The sequence below is a fragment of the Arachis hypogaea genome, chromosome 13 (assembly GCF_003086295.3).
Source record: "Arachis hypogaea cultivar Tifrunner chromosome 13, arahy.Tifrunner.gnm2.J5K5, whole genome shotgun sequence".
NCBI lineage: Eukaryota > Viridiplantae > Streptophyta > Magnoliopsida > Fabales > Fabaceae > Arachis > Arachis hypogaea.
In genome coordinates this window covers 15,205,307-15,225,733 of record NC_092048.1, presented here as the reverse complement: position 1 = coordinate 15,225,733, position 20,427 = coordinate 15,205,307, and the positions used below count along the sequence as shown (strand labels likewise).

The following is a 20,427-nucleotide window of genomic DNA, read 5'->3' as shown; positions in this document are numbered from 1 at the left end:
ATGCTGTCAAAATATGCTTTTCAAGTGAGAAGCCTCAAACTTTTAGCAAACCCTTTTACTAAAATTCGTATGCAATAAACTAAACAGCGGAAAGTGCTTAACAGCAGAGATAAACTGTTTTTACATACTAACACAAGCACCCCAAAAATGAAAATAAAATAAATAAAATAAAACAAATAAAATCCAGGTAAAAGACTTGAGTGATTTCCCTAATAAAGCATCTTATATCACACACCCCAAAAAAAAAAAAGATCTTACCATTTACAAACAGCAAAGGAATGACACACTCCAAACACTAGAATACATAAAAACAGCAGCATAGCATATGCTGCTTATTCACTTCTATATACCTTGTACCATACATGGATACACAGAAATATTGAAACTGCAAGCAAACAGAGCTTATGTCTCCACAATGATTTTTCCAGTAGCATGGCCATCAATGCTCTTAGCCCAAGCATCTTCAGCTTTGCTCAAAGGAAACCTAGAGTCAATAACAGTCTTGATTTTCCCATCCTTCACTAACTGAACCATATGCTCCAGGCCCTCCCGCTTGATAGTAACGAAGAATGGCACCAGCTGCTTCTTGGAAAAAGTAATTTTCTTCACAGCAAATGTCCACAAAGAACTCGCATTAGGTGTCAAATCGATTACCTTCCCATTTTCAGTCAAATTAGGACTGAAAGTTGACCATGGTATTCCGGTTGTACAATGTATCACAGCATCATATTTCTTGCCTGATGGACTCTTTAGGGCTGCCCCCTCTGGAGTCTTGTAGTCAAGAACCTCATCAGCTCCTAAGCCCTTAACAAACTCGATGTTGCGAGCCCCACAAGTGGCTGTCACATGTGTGTTCCCTAGTTTTGCTAGTTGAACAGCATAATGACCTACACCACCCGAAGCAGCAGTTACCAATATGTTCTTTTGCTGGCCAGACCCATCAAGCTTGACTCCTGCAATTTCAGTGAGGGCATCACGAGCAGTGAGACCGGCAACAGGTAGAGCTGCTGCTTCAGCAGCCGATACTTCTGCTGGTCTGATAGCAGTTAAGCTCTCACTAGCAACGGCATACTCTGCTAATCCACCTCCATACTGCCATTCAAAACAAACAACACATAAAATAGATATTGGAAATATTATCCTAGGATATGTTGGACAACGATCTAAACTTGGAAAATTTACAGGTTTCAGAAAGTTAAATTATACTCTTCCATCTAGGGGCTATCATTTATTAGTTTACGGGAGGAAAACTATAACAAAAATGGGGAAGGTGATCTTCAGATTGTGTCACAAAATCAGTCTCTCTATTAGGGTTAAGGCCACATACATAAAACCCTCTCCAACCCCACAATTGTCAGAGCTTGGAGCACTGGGGGTACCCGTTTTATTCTCGTGTGTTCCAAAAAGTATAACATGTTTTCTTAGCAGACGTGTTTTATATAATATAGAGAGAAGTATGAGACTATTGTCTTACATCACAGCTATTTAGAACTGCTTCACTGAATTAGTGAATTGCAATTTGTTTGTGTTCACCCCTACTTTCTTATCTTTTTCCACCTAATTCTTAAAATTTGAATGATTTACTGTGTCTATCCCGAAAACCTAGAATCAAGCATACATTCCAAACACTGGGCTCAAGTGTATGCTCATATTCCCTAGTTAACAGATTATCAAAAAAACAAGGAGAAGGCCCAAGTTCATGGAGCTTGGAGAAGGAAGATCAAATAGAGGAAGATAGATATCCAAAAGGAGGACATGGCAGTCATGAGGAACACAGAAGAGAAATTTAGGCGGAATGGTGGGTGTGCTGTATCACGATGCAAATCAAAGAAGATATGCTTTAGGAGGATACTTGTCGAATGGAAAAGGGCTGCTCTACATGATAGGTGATTCTGAAGATTCGAACTCAGAAAAATGGCGGAAATGATGGCATTTGAATGGGTATTTCAGTATGCTTTGGAGGTGTTAAATACTTAAATGGAACATTTGAAACATTTGAAATAATTTCATCCAACTTACTACAACTGTCATGGATATAAGGAAATGATGAAGCAGCATCAGAACAAAGATTCAGCTGTAACTATGTTTTAAAGAGAAAAAAGAATGGTTCAGAGACAGAGAGAAAACACGCAGGAAAAAGAAGGATTTTGCTCTGTTCAGCTTCTTGTGTGTTGAGATAGCACTGGAGACCCGAGAAGCTAGCTGTTGTTTTCTTGAATTGAATTGTGGCATAGGGTTAGAACTTAGAAGGCTAATAGAAGAGATATCTATGTGGATATATTAGTGTGGATTCTGTTGTTTTCTTTTATTCCTACTGTACCTTCTGAGTGTAGCTAGTGACCATTTGAAATTATCAAAAATTGAAAACGAAAGTCCATTTAACCCTATCTATCTCTCTTTTCTCTTCTACTTGATAGAAGTGTTGCCATTTGTGAACAACAATGTATATATACTCAAGCTTACAATTTTAACCCCCGAGCTAGAGTAGACAGTAGACAGAAATCACCGGAACTTTAATCGAAAGCAATTAACAAGTGAAAGATAGAGAAAGTTACATCATGACCGAGTTTAGCAATGACTTTGTCTCCAACTTTAAAATCTTTAACTTGTGGTCCAACCTCTACAACCTCTCCTGCAACATCAGTACCTGATTGCAGCAACATTAAACACGAATTGTCAAATAAATAAACCAGAACACTGCGGATTAGAGGTAAATTGAGAAGAAGACTTAGCGTTAGCATAATTACAGGGTATGTGGGGAAACTTTCTCGGTAAGAAAAGAGGGCGAAGCATGCCCTTTTGAATCTTCCAATCAACAGGGTTAATGCTAGTTGCTTCCAGCTTCAGTAAAACCTCACCGCTCTTCGGAGTAGGAACCGGAACTTCAACATGCTGCTTACAAATTACAATCGTTTCTCACTCCCGAATCAAAATCAAGCAACTTCAATTTGGATTGAAACGACCATCAAGTTTTAATTTTGATTTAAAAAAAAAAACAAAGACGAGGGAGGTACCTTCAAACCGGCGGCACCGCCGCCGTAGGAATCGTACTGGAGAGCTCGCATAAGCTTGGTGGCCTTATCGGAGAGGGATGTCAACGACGACATTCACTATCACGTCGCAACCAAATTCAATTCAATCCAAATGCTGTCACTGTTTTGAGGTAGAAGACGTGTGTGGAAAGAGAGTATAATATCTGTCAGATTTGTTTGCTTTTATATAAAAATGAAAATTGAAAATTCCATGGTAATTAATTCACGAAATTTTCAATGAAATAAATATCATATACATCAATTTTCACGTGGCATACATGCCTACCACATAATATCTTTGCAATCGTTGCAAATATGCAAGTCACATCCGATAAACTTGAATTGCATTGTAAATATTGAAATCACGTCACAAATATTGACGAATTCTTTTAAAAGTAATAAATAATCTTCTTAAGAAAGAAATTGTCTCCCTGTTTGATCATCCACTGATTTCCAATTGCCTAATAAAAAAATATTTGTCCATTTTATGCTAGAATCAAATATTTATTTTATTTTATTGGAGTTGAAAATGTGAACATTTGTTTTGTTAAAATGAATAATGAATGATATAAATACTATTATGTTCTTTTTTTTCTTCTGTACTTGTATTAGTCAATTTTATTACTGTTAATTATCATTATTGAGTTGTAAGCTCACGTTATCTCAAATTGGGTTCTGAATAGTGAAAAGTGAAAACCCTTGTCTTGTGTTGTGGTTTTCTAAAATTGAGTGTTGTATTCTCCAATTTCCAGTTTCTTCGATAATTGTTTCTTCGTTTTGCCGATTCTGAAGAACGGGAGCTACTGCCATGGCCACCACAGCTCTGCGGTGGCAACCTCTGCTACCGCCCAACACGAACCTGCAGCGCCGCCATCGCCAAATGGTAACCTTCAAAGTCGAAGCCTTTCGCCGGAGCGACATGGACAGCTTCGCGAAGCGTATGGCTTCCGGGGAAGCATGGAAGGACGCGTGGCGAGGTGCCAACGACGGCATGGAGCGCTTCATCTTCGAAGCGAAGAAAACCGCTGAGCGCCTCGACCGCCGCTACGCCCTCTCCAACCGCCTCTCCTCGGTGGCCAGGGCTGCCGCTGACCGAGCACGTGAGATTGATCGCGATTTCGAGATTAGCCTCCGATGGCGCACCTTCACCATGGATTTCAGAAGAAATTGGCCTCAGGTCTTTTCATTATTTCCCTTCTTTTGTGCATTGATGATCTTAGTTTTGTGGTGGTTACTGGTTCGGTATCTTATATTCTTAGGGTTTATGTTATTTTGTGCGTGTGTGTGTGGTTCAGTACAGGGTGCAGCTCAATAAATTTCTGGATAGTCCAGTGGGAAAGGGCGTCGTGGTACGTATATCACTCAAATTCAAAATTTTTATTTCTGGGTTAAGATGCTAGATAGGAATATTTCATGTAGATTTATTTACAAAGGCCATGTGAAATGCGAGATTTAACTTGAGCATTAAACCATACATTAGGTTCCAAAAATTGAGTCCCATAGAATTCATTGTAAACATTTTCTCCATTAATGCTGCCATAACCTGTGAATCTAATTAACTTTACTTTCTCCAAAGGGCACACTGGAGCTAATCACTTTATTTGATCTTACTTTGAAGATATGTAAGCTTTAGTTATTATTTTTATTCTACAAAAAGGAAAAAAAACCCTTTGAATCATGCTTTAGTGTGCACCAACTCGTCAAGTATACATGTGATTTTTTAGTTCAGTTTCTCGACCTTGATCTGACTGGTCAATTCCCCCTTTCAGACAACTTTCTTCATCTGGTTTGCATTGTCTGGTTGGCTTTTTCGAATCTTGATTATTGCAACATGGGTACTTCCATTTGCTGGTCCTCTTCTCATAGGGACATTGGCTAATAATTTAGCTATTCAGGTATGAGGAATCATTGCCTTTCAATTTTTAATGCGTTCAAGCATGTGCATAACTTCTGAATTGTGCTGTTTAGAGTAGTGTACATCACTTCAATAGCAATTATGACTTGTGGCTATAACCAGGCAGGTGAAATTCTCTTTAGGAAAGAAGGCATGCTAACAATAAGTACACCAAAAATAATTTAACATGATGGCCTCATTGACAACCTGTAGACTCTGAACTGGGCCTATGAAGCTTGTTTTAACTGCGACCAAGAAAACTTCTGTGTTCAATGAAATAACTTTTTTCCCTTGAATCATCTGTACTATGTTTTCATTTTTACTTAATGTTTTAAAAATGTTCATGCATTTATACTTGAGCTGCATTTGTTAAATTATTTTTGCAACTTAGCACTCAGTTAATTCTCACCATGCTGGCAGTTGCCATTGACGTTAAACACATTGGATCAAATTATTTGGACTTGTTATTTATGTGGCACATAGCTCAAGTTGCTCTAGTGGTCTAAAGTCACGATCATTTCAATTATAATGTTTTATGCACTTTATAGGCTCAAAATGTTGTTAAATCTGTATAGGGAAATTGTCCAGCTTGTAAGATTCAATTTGTTGGTCTTAAGAGCCAAATAATTCGATGTACAAGCTGTGGCAACATTGTGTGGCAACCTAAAGGGGATTTCTCTTCAAGAGATGGTAAAAGAACCTCTGCATCTAAGTCAGACCCTGAGATTATTGATGTTGATTTCGAGGAGAAATGAAGACATGTTGGAGTTGGTGAATATCACTATGGATTTGACTTTGCAAACATAATGTGATCAGTTTCAATTCATTAATTATGTTTCCGGTTTCTTTATAATTGGAGTTTGTTCTTATATATTTGCTGTACAAGTGTTTGTAGTGTTAGTTGTATGCACTTGTAAATTTTTCCTTGTACGATGAAAGCTGAGATCGGAAAGAAGAAAACCAAACACTAAAAGAAAATTGGAAGACAAATAAAAAAGTAACAGCCAGTTTCCGGTGCAAACAGTTTCTGGGGCCACATCAATTTGTGAACTTTGTCGGCAGATAGCATCAATTTTGTAGCAAGATGTTTGGGCAACATAATATTACCATCATCAAGAAGCATGTTATTACTTAACAGACTTTAGGATTATGCTTCAAAATGGACAAAGGGGAATGCCCCTTGCATGTTGACTATTTTGAATGTTCAAAGATCTCTGATTCCAAATAATTATATTTCTACTAAATTTGGTCCTTTAATTGTCATGTTTCCAATTTTGCGGGTTGTGTCTCTATCACGAAAACGTTTTCTATTTGGAAGGTCTTTTCCTTCAAGGAGGTAACATCACAATTAGAAGTTAAAATCGTATCTTTGTCTAGAGTAAGTTGGTGTGAATGGACCTGGATTCTGAATGAGTCTTCTGACGAGGAGGTAGGTGGGCTGGTATAGGGAATAATTTGTCCACCCAAACCAGAAACCGAAGCAGCCCCGATTCATCCGTAGACTGTACCACTGTGGTCATAAAAATGGCCAAAAGTTCAATCTACAATATGGAAAAACGTTATAATGCTCTCCTTACACCTTACATCTGTGTTTTCCCCGGGACTATACTCAATTGCTCAGGTTTTGCCATATATAAAATGTCTCTGATTTAAGTGTACACAGTGAAGAACAATCATTTCATTATATAGCAATTTGTTCTAAGGACCATGATTATACAGTTCGTAAACAAAAGGTACAAGTATGATTTTCCCCGCTCTTTTCTCCTCCTATGTACATTGGAGAATGGAACAATTCACCACTACACTAGTCAGCCATATCGGACAACTCTAAGATGATGAATCCTTCTACTTCTAGTGTACATTCTTTGACAATTACACAATTGCAATTACATTGTTAGAGGCATTAACAGCAACTACGGATGAATGATTGAGAGCAATGCTCGTATCAGCATGTGCCACATTCACAAAGCAGTGATTTGATGCAAGCCTTGCATTTATTTAGAAACTAGAAGGTGTGCGCTTCTGTATAATCCTTCTAGCCTTGCTTGAGAAGTTTCTCACCATTACCTTGTCAGAGAATGTCAAGGGAACTTCTTCCTCAACAGTCTCTCTCCTATCAAACCAGCCAGTAGAACCACTCTCGTACTTTGAGGTGCCTGTGCCTGATGCATCCGAGTAGTTGGGGTCTTCTGGTATATCTCGATACAAATGTTTCAATATAAAAAGAGCAGTGTCATAATCCCGCCAATAGTTTCTGTACAGAGCAAAAAAAATGGTGGTCAGTTATCAGTTATAAGAATAACACCACAAAATCCATGATATTTCTGTCAAATCATTCATTCTCTTTCTAGTAATAAAATAATAGACACTGAAGCTCCAAAACATATATTAACCATGTCTTTCCCGCTGCAGAGAAGACCCTTATGATTAGGCACATCAATTCTAAATCTATGCTATGTTTAAGGAAGAGAATCAACTCATCACCACATTGGATCTGATTTTAAAATAGATTGTTCTGTGTATTGTCCCGGTATATATAATGTGGCAATTGAGCCACTGGCCATGTAATTGGCTCAAGGGACATAAGAAAAAATGCAATATGTTATTGTTTTACATAAATTTTAAACATATCTTTATGAATTTAATGTTCATGTACTGTCAATGTAAAAGAATTTTACACAGACAACCAATCGTGTATTGTCATGTCAGCAAAAATAACTAATTTCCAAACCCACTACTTAAAAAGTCATCTAAACTTGCATCAAAATTATACTTATCAAAATTACACAGACAACCAATAGTGTATTATGTTAACAACTAGAGAACAAATTAAACAAATCACAGATATTCTAAGCAAACTCCAATTACAAGTCTACAAAGGATCAGATGTATGTAGCCTAACATAAGCAAAGAGGTTGTTTATGTTATTAGAATCCATGGCCACCAGACCAGAAATAAGAATTGTTATATATATATATATATATATATAACCTAACAATTAAAATAATCACCCAGTTGCTTCATTTTATTCACTTCCAATGACTACAATCTTGATAGTATGATAATTACACAAATTCTAAATGAAGCACTTACGTATGTGATCCAATGGCTTGCAGATATGGATGCTCGAATGTCTTATCCTGTATATCAAACAGAAAATCAAACGAATAAAGAAAAAGAATTTGAATGAGTTAATTTTGGAGCAGCAAGTTTTGCAGAAATCAGTTATATATGATCTTGGTTTGCACAAGACTTCTGACACTGGAGTAGTGGGTCAACAATAGCAGTAGCAGATTGTTAGTTTGGAACAACTCCATACCTGTAGCATGTGATCAATTCGTCCATCCTTGCTTCCTGTCAACCTCTCCATCATCAAAGACCCATATGATGGCTCTTCCTCCACTTCTGGATTTTCATCTGCAATACAGGAGCCAAGAAAAAATTGTCACAATTATGTTATAGCATTAATCAAGAATAAATGATTTAATAACCACGAGACCAATAAAGTTGCAAAAGCAGAGTCAAACTATCAAACACAACATGTTTGGTATTGTTATATTATTTTCAATTTACATTCTACAATAAAGACTATAGATGAGGACCATAAATATCTGCATTAAGAACAGAAGCAAGATTTAATTTGAACTCAAGTAGTCAAGTTTTATAACTTGTTAAAGCTGAAATCAGCTTGCAATGCTTTTTACAGTTATTGTGGAATTTCGCACATTCCCATTAGGTTATAAAAATCTAAATGTTCATAGATATAGCCATCACATGACTTTAAAGTTCAACATTTCTTTTGGTGACATAATATTTACCAAAAAGTCAGCGAATGAAACATACTCCCACAAGACTGACTACCATGTCTGTGGCATGGTTATTAGTTATCACAACCCTGGCAAAAGGAACTAAGAAAAGCCACTTCTAAATAAAATGCAAATGGGAAAAGCTGTAAGATTACAAAAATCCATTTTAACAGCTACTATATCAACAGTCTTAAAAACAACCTTATTATATGAAATCGGAAAACATTAGCTCATAAAAATGAAGTTATCAAATGAAAAGGATCCTGAAAGACAATATTACCTTCTTGGTTATCCATGCTTGTCGATTGACAAACTGTGAGGACCTTAACCTGCTCGAAAATCATGAATAACAATCATCTTACAAAGCTAAACAATATGTTTTCTGTTCAATCTAGCAGAACCATCATAATTGATGAATTACATAATTCAATGTTCTAAAATAATATTAAGCTTCAAATTGTCTATATTGAGCTGCATTTGTAACAAACCTGCATACACTTTAGCTTACTAGTATATTCTCCCAAAATGAATTGTCGACCAACCCATGAACCAAACTCTAAGCTAGCAAGTTTACAAAGCAATCAAAACTCATAAATTTCACATTTGAAACTTAGAAAACCACTATGGTAGCTGCAATCTTCGTAGTTATTATTAACATCTCTGCTTAGGTGGTCCTATATTTCGTGAACATTACTCCAAATGTGTCCTCCTTCACTTTCTTTCTCCCTTTAGGATTCCAGTAAGGGTAGCAGATATTAGTAACATACATTGTTTTATGGTCAGCCTTTGACTCCTAATCCAAAATCCCAATAAAGGAGCTCACCCCAACAGAAATACAAGGACAGAACCTAATTGCATTATGTTTCTTAAAATTTTTCACGCTGATTTGGCCAACAGAGGAATATCTAATTATTATTCTTTTTTTTTTTTCCAAAAATGTACTTCTCTCTGATAAAGCCTCTTGCTTTTAACCAAAAAAGTGGTCAAGGTGACAAGCAATCTTAACCACTGGACATCAGTTTAAATACTACGGAAGCAACTCTTTATATGGAAATTATATAATTCATACCCCCATGGTTAAACAAAAACTAACTCCACGAGTGTTTCAAATGAATTCAGAAACAAAAATGAAAACTGCACATTTTCTGTGCACAATGCACATGAAACATGAAAAGCTAGGGAACAATAATAGAAAAATAGATTCAGAAATGGATATTATAGAAGGGGAAAATGTAACAGGGTGAAAGGATGATATGAAATGAATAAATAATCGTAATCCTTAGTCATCTAGCCTAATCTGTATGCCATCCCTCCACTTGGTTATTCTTATAGAAAAGATGCTCACCGTTGCAGAATTCAGATAATTCTTCACTGCCTGAGTGCGAACTGCCAAATCTTCAGTAAATTCCTACACCAGGATTGAGGGGATTATTTGAGACAAATACAGTGGTCCAGTGCATTCACATGGTACAAGCATCTATACTGCCTTACCTGAAATCCAATATGCAACCTTCTTCCTCCTTTGTGATACGGAATCAAAACAGGACGTTTGCCAATGTATTCTTTACAGACAAGTGGCTCTATCCTGCAGTGATATTTTTTTGGGGGGATAAAAATAGCATTTATGATGTCATATATTTTTCTAAATCCTCAGATAGAATATTAAAGTAATATATTTTGGAAAGAAAATTAGTAAAATAATGTTGAATTGGTATTAACAATTCCACAAGCCAGTGTGCAAGTAGCAAGACAAAGGTCCTCACATCCATGTTCAAACAATGTGGAGCAGTTTGTTAGATATATACCTTTTTTCCCACCCTAATATAATACTCCTCTTGTTGCAAAATTATATATTAAAGTGATGTTCCAAATTCAAATAGCAGCAACGGGATTTAGCAAATACATAGAATTTGAGCATAATTAAGGGATTATTTAAAAACAACTGGGGGCAAGAAATAAAAAAGCCTACTAGGGAATTTCATTGGGGATGAAAATATAACAAACCTGTATGCAACTGGATCGTAGGGGTGAAAAATGTTGAACATCTGACGACAAGCTGGCATTTCTTCGATTATATTTTCCTGCTCCCAATATTCTTGACCTCTGCCTAGAATGATGAGGAAAGAGTTTTGTCTTAATTTACATCAATACAATTGAAGCTTGTATGTTTATAGGTGACTAGCACTTATCCAATAAAGTAATATGGTGTGATATTCCCAACTTCCTATTTCCAACTTAATCTAATAGTGTCAAATGAATTTGAATGAAAGAAAGTTTTAGAAGAAAACATGGTCAAAGCAGGGGAGCCCAATGAACAAGATCTGAACCAATGGAGATTAGGAAGGATAGTGCATGCAGTCTTATTTCCGCAAGCAGAGAAACTCAACTTGTGAGCTCTAAGTCACAAGGCAGAAACCTTTTGCACTAAGGCTAACCCTCAATTTGCATACTCCTGATATGGTCTCTAAATCATACTTCCATTACAAATGGTTCATCAATGTGGAAACAGAGCAATATAGTATAAAATGTGCACTATTGTAAAAGGAACTTCAAGACTAGAAATAAAATTTCTACATTCTACGGTGGCTATAAAGCTCTGGCAACACTTAAAAATTGTAGCCAAAATTAAGGTCACATTTTTTTATTATTGCCAATGCTTTTTAATTTGAAAAAAAAAAGGTGTGACCTTAATTTTAGCAATACTTTTTTAAGTGTTGACAAAGTTTCATAGCCATCATAATTATAGCCACTATAGAATTCACACCATTTATGTATACATGCTCAAAACTTATTACCATTGCCAATTCGGATATTACGGAGAGAAAGAAATACACCAAGAGGGGATCCAACAGCGAAGAAGGTGTCAACCTGCCATACAAGCAGTAACAATCATATTATCAATGAGATATATAACTCATATTTTAAATGGAAATTAGCAAGCACCCATCTTTTTTTCATTGGATATGTTTAAAATACTAAAGGGAAACATACATCACAGTAGAAAACACTGAAGAGATTATATACCTGAAACAAAGGTTTTTATTTGTTACCATACCTTGAAATGAAGCTTTGTGTACTTGATATATGGGGTATAACTCTTTGATTCATCTTGTGGCGTAGATAACCCTTCAGGTAACTGTTGCACTGCCATATTGACATAAGCATCTTTAACTATTTTGCGTTATATATTGAAATTCAAAGAGAACAAAGAAAACACTTTAAGCTGTTCAAGCACAAGCTAGTAACTACCAGGTTGCAACTCTTCAATATGCCCTGCACCTCGTGATTCCATTTTGACTAGAGAGGCTCTCAATGAATCAATCTAAACAACGACATTACAAGTTATTACCATACTAATTCAAGAACATTCCATTGATTTTATAAGTCTAAAAGTAAGTAAGCCATGTATGTAGTATATATGCACACACCAAACCCAGCCTCCATCTTACAGTTCAAGCTCTCATACTAGTATAAACATGTATCACAGACCAATTCAGAAATTCAACCCACTAGGAGTAATAGACCAAGAATAGGCACAGTGAAACACAGCTAAGGACTAAATCTTTACAGGGTAACAAACCAGGCGATAATGAAGTTCTTAATAATTCCAGGTTTTATTCAAGAAATGGCAGAGATTTTAAATTCAAGACAATACCTCTCAAGTTAATGCCATCTTAGGGAATTCAAAACTAAGTATTGAACAATAACTTCATATCCACACGTTATTAGACTAAAATAACTCCCAAACCATAGTTACTAAGCCAAACCCACCATTCCATGGGACATATTGACATACTAACAAGACACTAACAATTCATAAGCACACACAGGACGCAATCAAACTCATAACCATAAAGTGTAAAAAGAACTTAACATTGCCACTTCTCTGGGTGTGTGGAAAAGAAGGGGGTATGGAGGGAGGGTGAGGTAGCCAACCTAAAATTTACGATGGACTGAGTGTTTGCTTTCTCCATAGAAACACCTTTAATAGGATGAGGTGTCAGAGAAAACAAACCATTATGGACAAGCAACTAACAGCTTATGATAATGGTACTGCAATTGACATGATTAATTGATTGATTGTCATGAATTAACGATTCATCTTGAAGGGAAGTAAGTAAAGGATAAACAGCAGGGGTGCTTCTGTATCTTATGGCTTCTTAGATTTCCTCACTATCTTGAAAGGGGGAAGTTTCCAGAAAAGAACATTAAAAATGAAAAATTACAAATAAAGGAACAGGTAGAACCTGAAAACTAACCTCTTTCATGAGCTTCTTGATTACTTCATCTTTGTTCTCTGTACCCTGGCATTCTTCCTCAGACAATCTCTTTGCCAATAGCCCAACATTCGCGCTCTCAGACTTATCCAACCCATTGAATGTCTCCGAAGGCATGTCACTAGAATAAGAAAGGAACTCAGAAACATCTCCCTCATTACTTGGTTTAGGAGCATCAGTTTCAGCAGTGATGTGTTCACTTGATGAGGCAGGAACTGAAACTAACGATTCCTCTGAATTTTCTTTCTCTACTTCAGGAATGATCTGCTGCATACTGTTCTTTTCATTGGAGGGGTTCACTGTGTTCAAAGTGTCGTCCTTATTGATTGATGAATGGTGAAAATGACTGTCTTGCTCATCAGGAAGTGATTCCCCGTTTTTAGCATGCTCCTTGAACATCCAATCCATTGGAAAAGGGCAGGACAGATTATTTTGATGGCAGAGGATATCATATGAAAGGACACTTCCCAGAGAATGTCCATATAAAGAAATCTACAGAAAAATCAGCCAAAAATAGATAAATTATATATATTGAAAATGCATAGAGGACAAATGAAGCAAACTTTCTCATAGTGTACCTTTCCATCATATCCAGGATTCCTCTTGAGAAACTTCAGATATAATCGATTCAGTTGGTTAGATACCTATAGAATGGTTTCACAATCAAGGGTTCTGTTACAAAAATCTTCAAAACAAACCATCCAAATCAAGAAGGAAACAAGAATGTTACTTTCCATCTGAAATTTTTGAAATTAGATAAATCTGTTGTGCTGTCACGTGAAATTTAAAAAAAAAATGCATCATGTTTCCACTTGTATGTTTGACAGTGCTGTTTTTGCAATTACCAAAACAGCTCTGAGAACAACAAGAGGCTCATAGAAGTAATCCTCTCTAAAGTTCTTCAAAAATGGAGTTTGTGGATTCAAGGGGATATTAAAGCAGAAACCATATAATATCATAAATGCCCCTAGGATCAGAAAAATACAAAAATACCTTCTTTACCAATTCTAATAGACCTAAGGGATTGTGAGAAAGTAAGTTTTTGGGCTATTGCAGTCAATTGAAAATAAAACAGTAAGATTTGATCTTTAAATGGGGAAAAAGTAGGAAAAAGTTGAAATAACGAGATCTGATCATTTTTAAAGATTTAAAAGACAATGTAGGTATGCATGTCTATATGTGCACACATACATACCGAGTCAATTATGTCTTGACAGTATATTGGGCTCATGTAGTATAAAACATCATGAACAGTAGCACTCAGCATAACACGCAAGCCGCGAACCCCATCGAGAGTTATTTTCTCAACAGCTGTTTCACCACTAAGCTTCAAACCTTTTCTCCACTAGATAACATGAATTCATGAATAAATATAGCAAAATAAAATGAAAGATTATGATTAACATAAACAATCACAATGATTAAAAGCATTGAGGCCTCCGTAAAATTTGCAATGTGCTCTTTGTACACAGATTTGTAGAAGAACCCGTAAGATTTCAACTTATATATTTCTCTTTGCCTGTAAACATGCTACAAGCTTTGGTTCTGTCTAGAAAAATGGCCTCTCTTTCATGTTCAACTTATATTTCAAGGGAATTTCTCATTCTGACGTTCAGGATAGATTGTGCAGGTTGCTCACACATATCAGGAGAACAACACCCCCCCCCCCCCAAAAAAAAACCACAAAAAAAAAAATAAAACCACACACCTACACACATAAAAATACAGCAGATTTTGCAAATTTGCCAAGTTTGGAACTTGACTCTAGTCTATCCAAAGTAATTCCAGCTTTGATTACATATGCTGTATAAATTGCAAAAGATACTTTGAATCCATAACATCAGAACATCATGTAACTCCACAAAAACAAAATCAAAGAGCAAGCCTAAACACTCATCAAACAGAGCAAGTGAAACAGACAACATTTCCACTGTTGCAGAGATCACCAGGAAGATTATGGGATTTCATGCAAGTTTCTAACTATGTGGTACAGCCATACAGGTCATACAAGCCAGGAAATAGTTCTTCGATTCACAATACAAGTCTCAATTCGGTTTAATATGGATTAGCATAGTATCTATGTCAGTTTCGACCATTTTTGCAACATGCAGTCCAATGGATAATCAAGATGAGAAAGAGCTTAACTTTGTATATAAGGAAAATAATGATAAAAGCCTCATAATAATAATAATAATAATAATAATAATAATAATAAATAAAAAAACAGGAAATCTCATATAAGGCTCAGAACACAAAAATGAGAACATGTGAGATACCTGGCATGGTATAAAGAGGACCCTTTGAGTGCCACGTTGGTGATGAGTAAGATGCTGTTCTGCAAGCCTTGCTGTAATATGCCGAAAATTTGCCACATCATCAACCAAATTAGATTTTTCCAGCCTTTGACCAATTCCATGAACCATAAATACCAAGTGTCGAACAGGGACCTACAAACAATTATTATCATACAGCTGATATGTAGCAAACCAATTATGACCAGGGGAAGGCGCATTATATGATCAAATCCAATTCCAAAGGGAAATAAAACTAAGTTTCCAAGTTTTAGCAGGATGGTATGGAGCTCTAGAGACTGACAAGAACACAAAAAGCTAACTGAAAGGGAGAAAAAGAGTATGACGATGAACACAATATAAATGTAGGCTATACCTGTGAGCAGTAATCATCCATCTCCTCCTCCTTCTGTTGCCGTAATTCATCCTGTTAAAATTTGTAAGTTAATAACAATAGAATTGATTTCTATTTGTATGCTTCCAGAAAGAAGAGCCTTGAAGTTTATTCAACAATTAACTGATAATTATCCACAATATTATCCAATAAACTTACTAAAATTTACGATATCAATTGTCATGTGTTGAATATGATACAGTTTCTTATTTTCTACAACAAATCATGCATTAAAGAATAACCAAGAAATAATGGCATCCCTGACATAGCTACAGCAAGATTTATATATCAACATAAGCACGCCTCTGTAATCACAATAATTGAGAAGATAAAATTCCAAGGCAAATTTGCTATCCATAAGGGAAATGAAACGGGTGGGGTGAGTTTAGACATGATTAATGACAAGGAGCAATGACGTCATTTAATCTATGTAACCAATCCCACCTAGTAGGACAAGACTCTATTGTTGCATCTTATGGAAAGATTGAGGAGCTTTTTTGTGACAACATGATTATATATAACTATTAGTACCTATATACATTCTAGTAGTAAGACCCCCCCCCCCCTCTCTTCTCCACACACACAAAAAAAAAGAAGAAAAATACCTGGGTTGGTTTTGATGAATCTGATGGTGAGTAACCACGTCTTAGTTTGATTGCATTTCTGCTAAAACTAACAAAACTAGAAAAGCCAGAAGCATCGACACTTAGCCAGGCATCCCAGGTATCATCTTCTCCTGTGAAAAGTGCATGCAGACCCTGCATGATCAACAACAATATAGAATGAAGCACCAGTCATTTACAATTTTAAAAATAAATAAATTCTCTATCTGTAAAACAAAATAAATAAAACATATCATCCTTTTAGAGATATTCTACATACTGGTGTGGAGCCTTGCAAATCAACTCGAGCTGCAAATAGACCTGAAGGTTGAAATGTTCTACGATGCCAAACCTGTAGAAACCAATGAATCGTAAACCTTATACTCTGGGCGAAGGGAAGAACCAAATTGAAAGCCGATCACCCTCTAACCCCCCCCCCCCTCTCTCTCTCTCTCTCTTTCTCACAACAACAAAACAAACAACACCCTTCCTTTCCTTCCTTCACACAAGTGTGATGCTAACATGTCCAGGATATGTATTTAGAATCTTCACGGAGTAAAGAGGTTTCCAAGTTTTTTGTTGCACAGCTAATTTGTAAGAGTACCTTTGTGAACTCCATGAAACTTACAAGATTAAGTGTTATCTCTGGCTGTTCTGTTTTCTTTATCTTTCAGGATCATAATACATCCCTTGATCTTATAATCTTTTTCTTGTACAACAATTTCCAATAAATGATAATAAAAAGAGACTAAAGAAATGGAAGTATAATAACAATCTTGGCGTTTTGTAAATAGATTGCAAAACATTGTAAAAGGCGAGAAACAAAATTGTAAAAAGCAGAAGGTAATAACGTACTAAACTGGGATAAACAAGAAAAGCATATCAATTGGACAAAACCCTATCAAACAGCCTTCCAGAAACAATTTGATAAGAACAATAAAATAAAAAAGGAGCAAGAGTTGCACATGGAAGATGATTTTGCAATTCAAATTAGACCCACATGCACAGCAAAAGCCTTTTTAAAATTATGAATAGAATTATTTGTTGGAAAACATTAACACAAACAGTTAGAATGACCTGAGTACGATAAGCAATCTCTAGTTGTTCAGCAACATCTTCACGAATTGGTAGCCAATCGAGCCCACCTTTACGAGCAAACCAATGGCCTCTTAGAACACGTCTATTTTCTCCGTTCCAGTAAACTGGGAAACAATGTCTCTTTGTCAAATCCACCTGCATGGATTGAGAATCACATCCTCAGAAATCAGTTCTAGTTATTTTCAAGCAAGAGAAAAGCCATGTTCCCTCTTTTTTTTCATTCTCTTTCTTTGAATCAAAGAATAATGTCCTAAGAGGAATAGAAGAACAATACAAAAAACACTGGAGGACCTCACACGAGCCCAAATATATATAGCTCCACTACTCAACATGTCCAAGAGGTAACATCCTCTAAAAAGATAATGAACTTTACATAAAGTAGGGCCAAACACTTAATCCTATCCCATAAAACTTGCTTGAGAAAATGCCCATTCTTTTATGTGCTTAATATAATTACTCACCAAAAATATCCCTAGAAGCAAGCAATATATAATAAGTGCTGATGAAAAATTTACGCCAAAAACACTTGATCCTTTCCTATCCTCTCTCTCCGCATTTAGAACCATGCATCAAAAACCAAATAATAAACGACATGCATCATGAAGACATGAAAGAACCTGTTTTTCTTGTGGGGAAAAAGGGTGAATTCAAACAAACATTGTATGTTTTCCAAATTTGTTTTCCATTTATTTTTAATCCACCTTCTAATAAAGTAAGATTAGAAAGCACTATGGTGTTTACCATAAATCACCCAAGAGTAGGAATGATATAGAAGCCACTTCTACCGCAAAACATTAAGGTTTTTCCATTAAAAACTCGCCAAATTTCCTCATATTGTGCTACATAAATCTAGAAAGTTATCATTGAGACCATTATGAAAAGAAGACACAAAAAACAAACAAAATACCTCATAGAGTCCTCCCTTTACAGGGACACCAACTCTCTCTTCCTCAATTTCAAAAAGTTGAAACGACTTTTTTCGCTCCAGCAAAGATTCATTGTGCTGCTTATCTAAATTTGTACTGGTACTTTGTCGTTGTCTTGGGCCTTCACTACATTCTGCATATTCTCTCCACCAACTAGAGAGTAACTCTTCCTCTCTCTACCAATGCATATACAACAAAGAATCTCATTATCTAGAAGTCATCCCATCCATGATTCAAGTAAAAAAAAAAGTAGAAGAAAAAGTAACCAACTATACATTTTATAAAATGACCTGCAAGAATGCTGCTTCAATTGCCAGAGAATCCCTCATGCCGAAACGAAAATAATCACTCTTCCCCACTATCTCTGTGCTCGGGACTGAGGCTGCCAACTCTGCAACGAGAGAGCAGGTGAGTGCAAGTACCAATGCTTCCACATTTTAATGAACAGACAAACAAACTCCGAAAGCATATCAAAAGAACAAGATTCAAAAATGGTGATACGAATCACAGGAAGTTAACGAGTTAAATGACAGTTTATGCTTGGTTTTTCTCAACACGGTTCCTTTTCTTGTGCAACAATTCATCAAACACATCACTTCGTACTTATATATTCACTAAGTCATTAATACACTAAGGCCCTGCAAGCCATTTCTAGCAAAGTTCAATTTAAAAAGCAAAAGCAACATCAGAGTCTCATGCAAGTTAAAAGATCACACTCCTAAAAGTCTAAACCCAAAGCCAAGCACAGCCCTATTGATTTGTAGCTGAACAGTGAGTGAAATGGCCCATAGAGAAACAAATGAAAGAGAAGCATAGTGAAGTATGGATATCAAGATTGCCGAATTGAATGAAGAGAATAGATACCGTTGGGAGCGAGAGGGATCTTGCAGAAGTACCACCTAACGTCACCGCCATCGGAGGGGCTAGAAGTCTGAGCAAGATACTTGTGCCTTGCTTTTGAATGCTCGATCACGTCTTCAAGCCTCGCAATGTTGGAAGGCGTGTTCTTCAGCGAGTCAGGGTCAGGGCTGTTGCTACTTCCCTCAGCGCCGCGGCGGTGCTCTTCCGCTTCCGCCATCGCCCGCCGCCGAGGAAATCAGAACCGATTGGGAGTCCGGGAACGGGAACAGACGGTGGAAGGTGTTGTATTGTTGTTGCGTTCGGTTGGAGTGAGCTACCAATTCTAAAATTGGAAGCGATTCTGTTTCTCTTCCTTTTTCTAATTCCTCTCTTTCTGCTTTGTAAATCAAAACTGAGAGAGAAAGAGAGAAGGGAAGGAGGGAGAATGACAGAGATGGCGTGCGTTGAATGTCAGGTGAATTTCATTTCATTCATCATTTCAAACATGCTATTTTCCATACACCAACAGCCAAACAGCGGTGGCTCTACTAGGGGTGTGCATGGCCCGGCCCGGCCCGAAGACCCGGCCCGGTCCCGAGCACTTTAGGGGCTAATTTGATGTGATTTCATCGGGTCTAGGGCCGGGTATGGGTCTCAAAAGTAGACCCGGTCATTATTTCGGGTCGGGTCCGGGCCATAGCTCGGGTCACCCGAAATTGGCCCGGTGGCCCGGTCATCATACACAATTAATATTTTGTGTTATTAGTGATGGATGATGGCTATTATTATGTGAAATTTAAGTATTGTAAACCTTAATATTTTGTGTTATTAGTCATTATATATAAGACTATAAGTTAATGTTTTATATTTAAAATGCATAAGACTTTAGACTAATGCATAATTTTGTGTTATTTGTATTGATTTAAATATTTGGTGTTATTAGGCAATATTAGTATTGATTATGGTTATACTTTAATTTTAGAGAAGAGTTATTTCTTATTATATTTTTCTAAGTGAATTTTACCATGTCAAATAATGGTTGGAGTCTTGGAAATTTGGATATTTTTACATGCTAACTTACAAGAAGGTATCAAGGTAATATAATGTTAACGGCCCGGTTTTCACCCGGTTTTTACCCGGTATAATCGTGGCCCGAAAGTGTATAGGTTTCATCGGGTCTAGGGTCGGGTTCGGGTCTAACAAATAGACCCGGTATATATTTCGGGCCGGGTCTGGGTCACATCAAACCCGGTTTCACCCGGCCCAT

The 20,427-nt window shown here is 36.6% G+C and overlaps 3 protein-coding genes across 4 annotated transcripts; 1 reads left to right on the top strand and 2 right to left on the bottom strand.

Moving 5' to 3' along the window:
• Positions 1 to 40: 40 nt before the first annotated feature.
• On the bottom strand, positions 41 to 3,179 carry LOC112737420 (chloroplast envelope quinone oxidoreductase homolog). The gene is made up of 4 exons (XM_025787326.3): positions 3,015 to 3,179; positions 2,748 to 2,892; positions 2,556 to 2,647; positions 41 to 1,092 (listed from the first exon to the last, which is right to left on the bottom strand). The coding sequence occupies exons 1-4, from the start codon at positions 3,105 to 3,107 to the stop codon at positions 403 to 405; spliced, it is 1,020 nt and encodes a 339-aa protein (XP_025643111.1). The 5' UTR covers positions 3,108 to 3,179; the 3' UTR covers positions 41 to 402.
• A 133-nt stretch (positions 3,180 to 3,312) lies between these two features.
• Positions 3,313 to 6,183, top strand: LOC112737422 (uncharacterized). Its single transcript, XM_025787328.3, has 4 exons — positions 3,313 to 4,209; positions 4,328 to 4,381; positions 4,802 to 4,927; positions 5,502 to 6,183. Exons 1-4 carry the CDS (start codon positions 3,841 to 3,843, stop codon positions 5,679 to 5,681), a joined length of 729 nt encoding a protein of 242 aa, XP_025643113.1. The 5' UTR covers positions 3,313 to 3,840; the 3' UTR covers positions 5,682 to 6,183.
• A 406-nt stretch (positions 6,184 to 6,589) lies between these two features.
• LOC112737419 (phospholipase SGR2) lies at positions 6,590 to 19,687 on the bottom strand. Of its 2 annotated transcripts, XM_025787324.3 has the most exons (21): positions 19,185 to 19,687; positions 18,611 to 18,711; positions 18,302 to 18,496; positions 17,374 to 17,529; positions 16,577 to 16,648; positions 16,300 to 16,452; positions 15,677 to 15,727; positions 15,286 to 15,456; positions 14,205 to 14,354; positions 13,588 to 13,653; positions 12,992 to 13,501; positions 11,982 to 12,054; positions 11,788 to 11,876; positions 11,528 to 11,600; positions 10,737 to 10,839; positions 10,224 to 10,317; positions 10,078 to 10,140; positions 9,013 to 9,061; positions 8,246 to 8,343; positions 8,020 to 8,066; positions 6,590 to 7,180 (listed from the first exon to the last, which is right to left on the bottom strand). In XM_025787324.3, the coding sequence occupies exons 1-21, from the start codon at positions 19,396 to 19,398 to the stop codon at positions 6,925 to 6,927; spliced, it is 2,784 nt and encodes a 927-aa protein (XP_025643109.1). In that variant the 5' UTR covers positions 19,399 to 19,687; the 3' UTR covers positions 6,590 to 6,924. The 2 variants fall into 2 exon arrangements, with proteins under 2 accessions (XP_025643109.1, XP_025643110.1); XM_025787325.3 differs by lacking the exon at positions 14,205 to 14,354.
• Between the last annotated feature and the right edge of the window lie 740 nt (positions 19,688 to 20,427).

Bases quoted from the DNA above. Each gene is read 5' to 3' on its own strand.
- LOC112737420 (XM_025787326.3), bottom strand. From the start codon at position 3,107: ATGTCGTCGTTGACATCCCTCTCCGATAAGGCCACCAAGCTTATGCGA. The intron at 2,893-3,014 runs GTACCTCCCTCG...ATTTGTAAGCAG, and splicing joins GCGGTGCCGCCGGTTTGAAG to CATGTTGAAGTTCCGGTTCC. The intron at 2,648-2,747 runs GTAATTATGCTA...TGCTGCAATCAG, and splicing joins AAAGTTTCCCCACATACCCT to GTACTGATGTTGCAGGAGAG.
- LOC112737422 (XM_025787328.3), top strand. From the start codon at position 3,841: ATGGCCACCACAGCTCTGCGGTGGCAACCTCTGCTACCGCCCAACACG. The intron at 4,382-4,801 runs GTACGTATATCA...TCCCCCTTTCAG, and splicing joins CAGTGGGAAAGGGCGTCGTG to ACAACTTTCTTCATCTGGTT. The intron at 4,928-5,501 runs GTATGAGGAATC...AAATCTGTATAG, and splicing joins CTAATAATTTAGCTATTCAG to GGAAATTGTCCAGCTTGTAA.
- LOC112737419 (XM_025787324.3), bottom strand. From the start codon at position 19,398: ATGGCGGAAGCGGAAGAGCACCGCCGCGGCGCTGAGGGAAGTAGCAAC. The intron at 16,649-17,373 runs GTCATTCTAACT...TGGTTTCTACAG, and splicing joins AGATTGCTTATCGTACTCAG to GTTTGGCATCGTAGAACATT. The intron at 7,181-8,019 runs GTAAGTGCTTCA...TGCTCTGTACAG, and splicing joins CAAGCCATTGGATCACATAC to AAACTATTGGCGGGATTATG.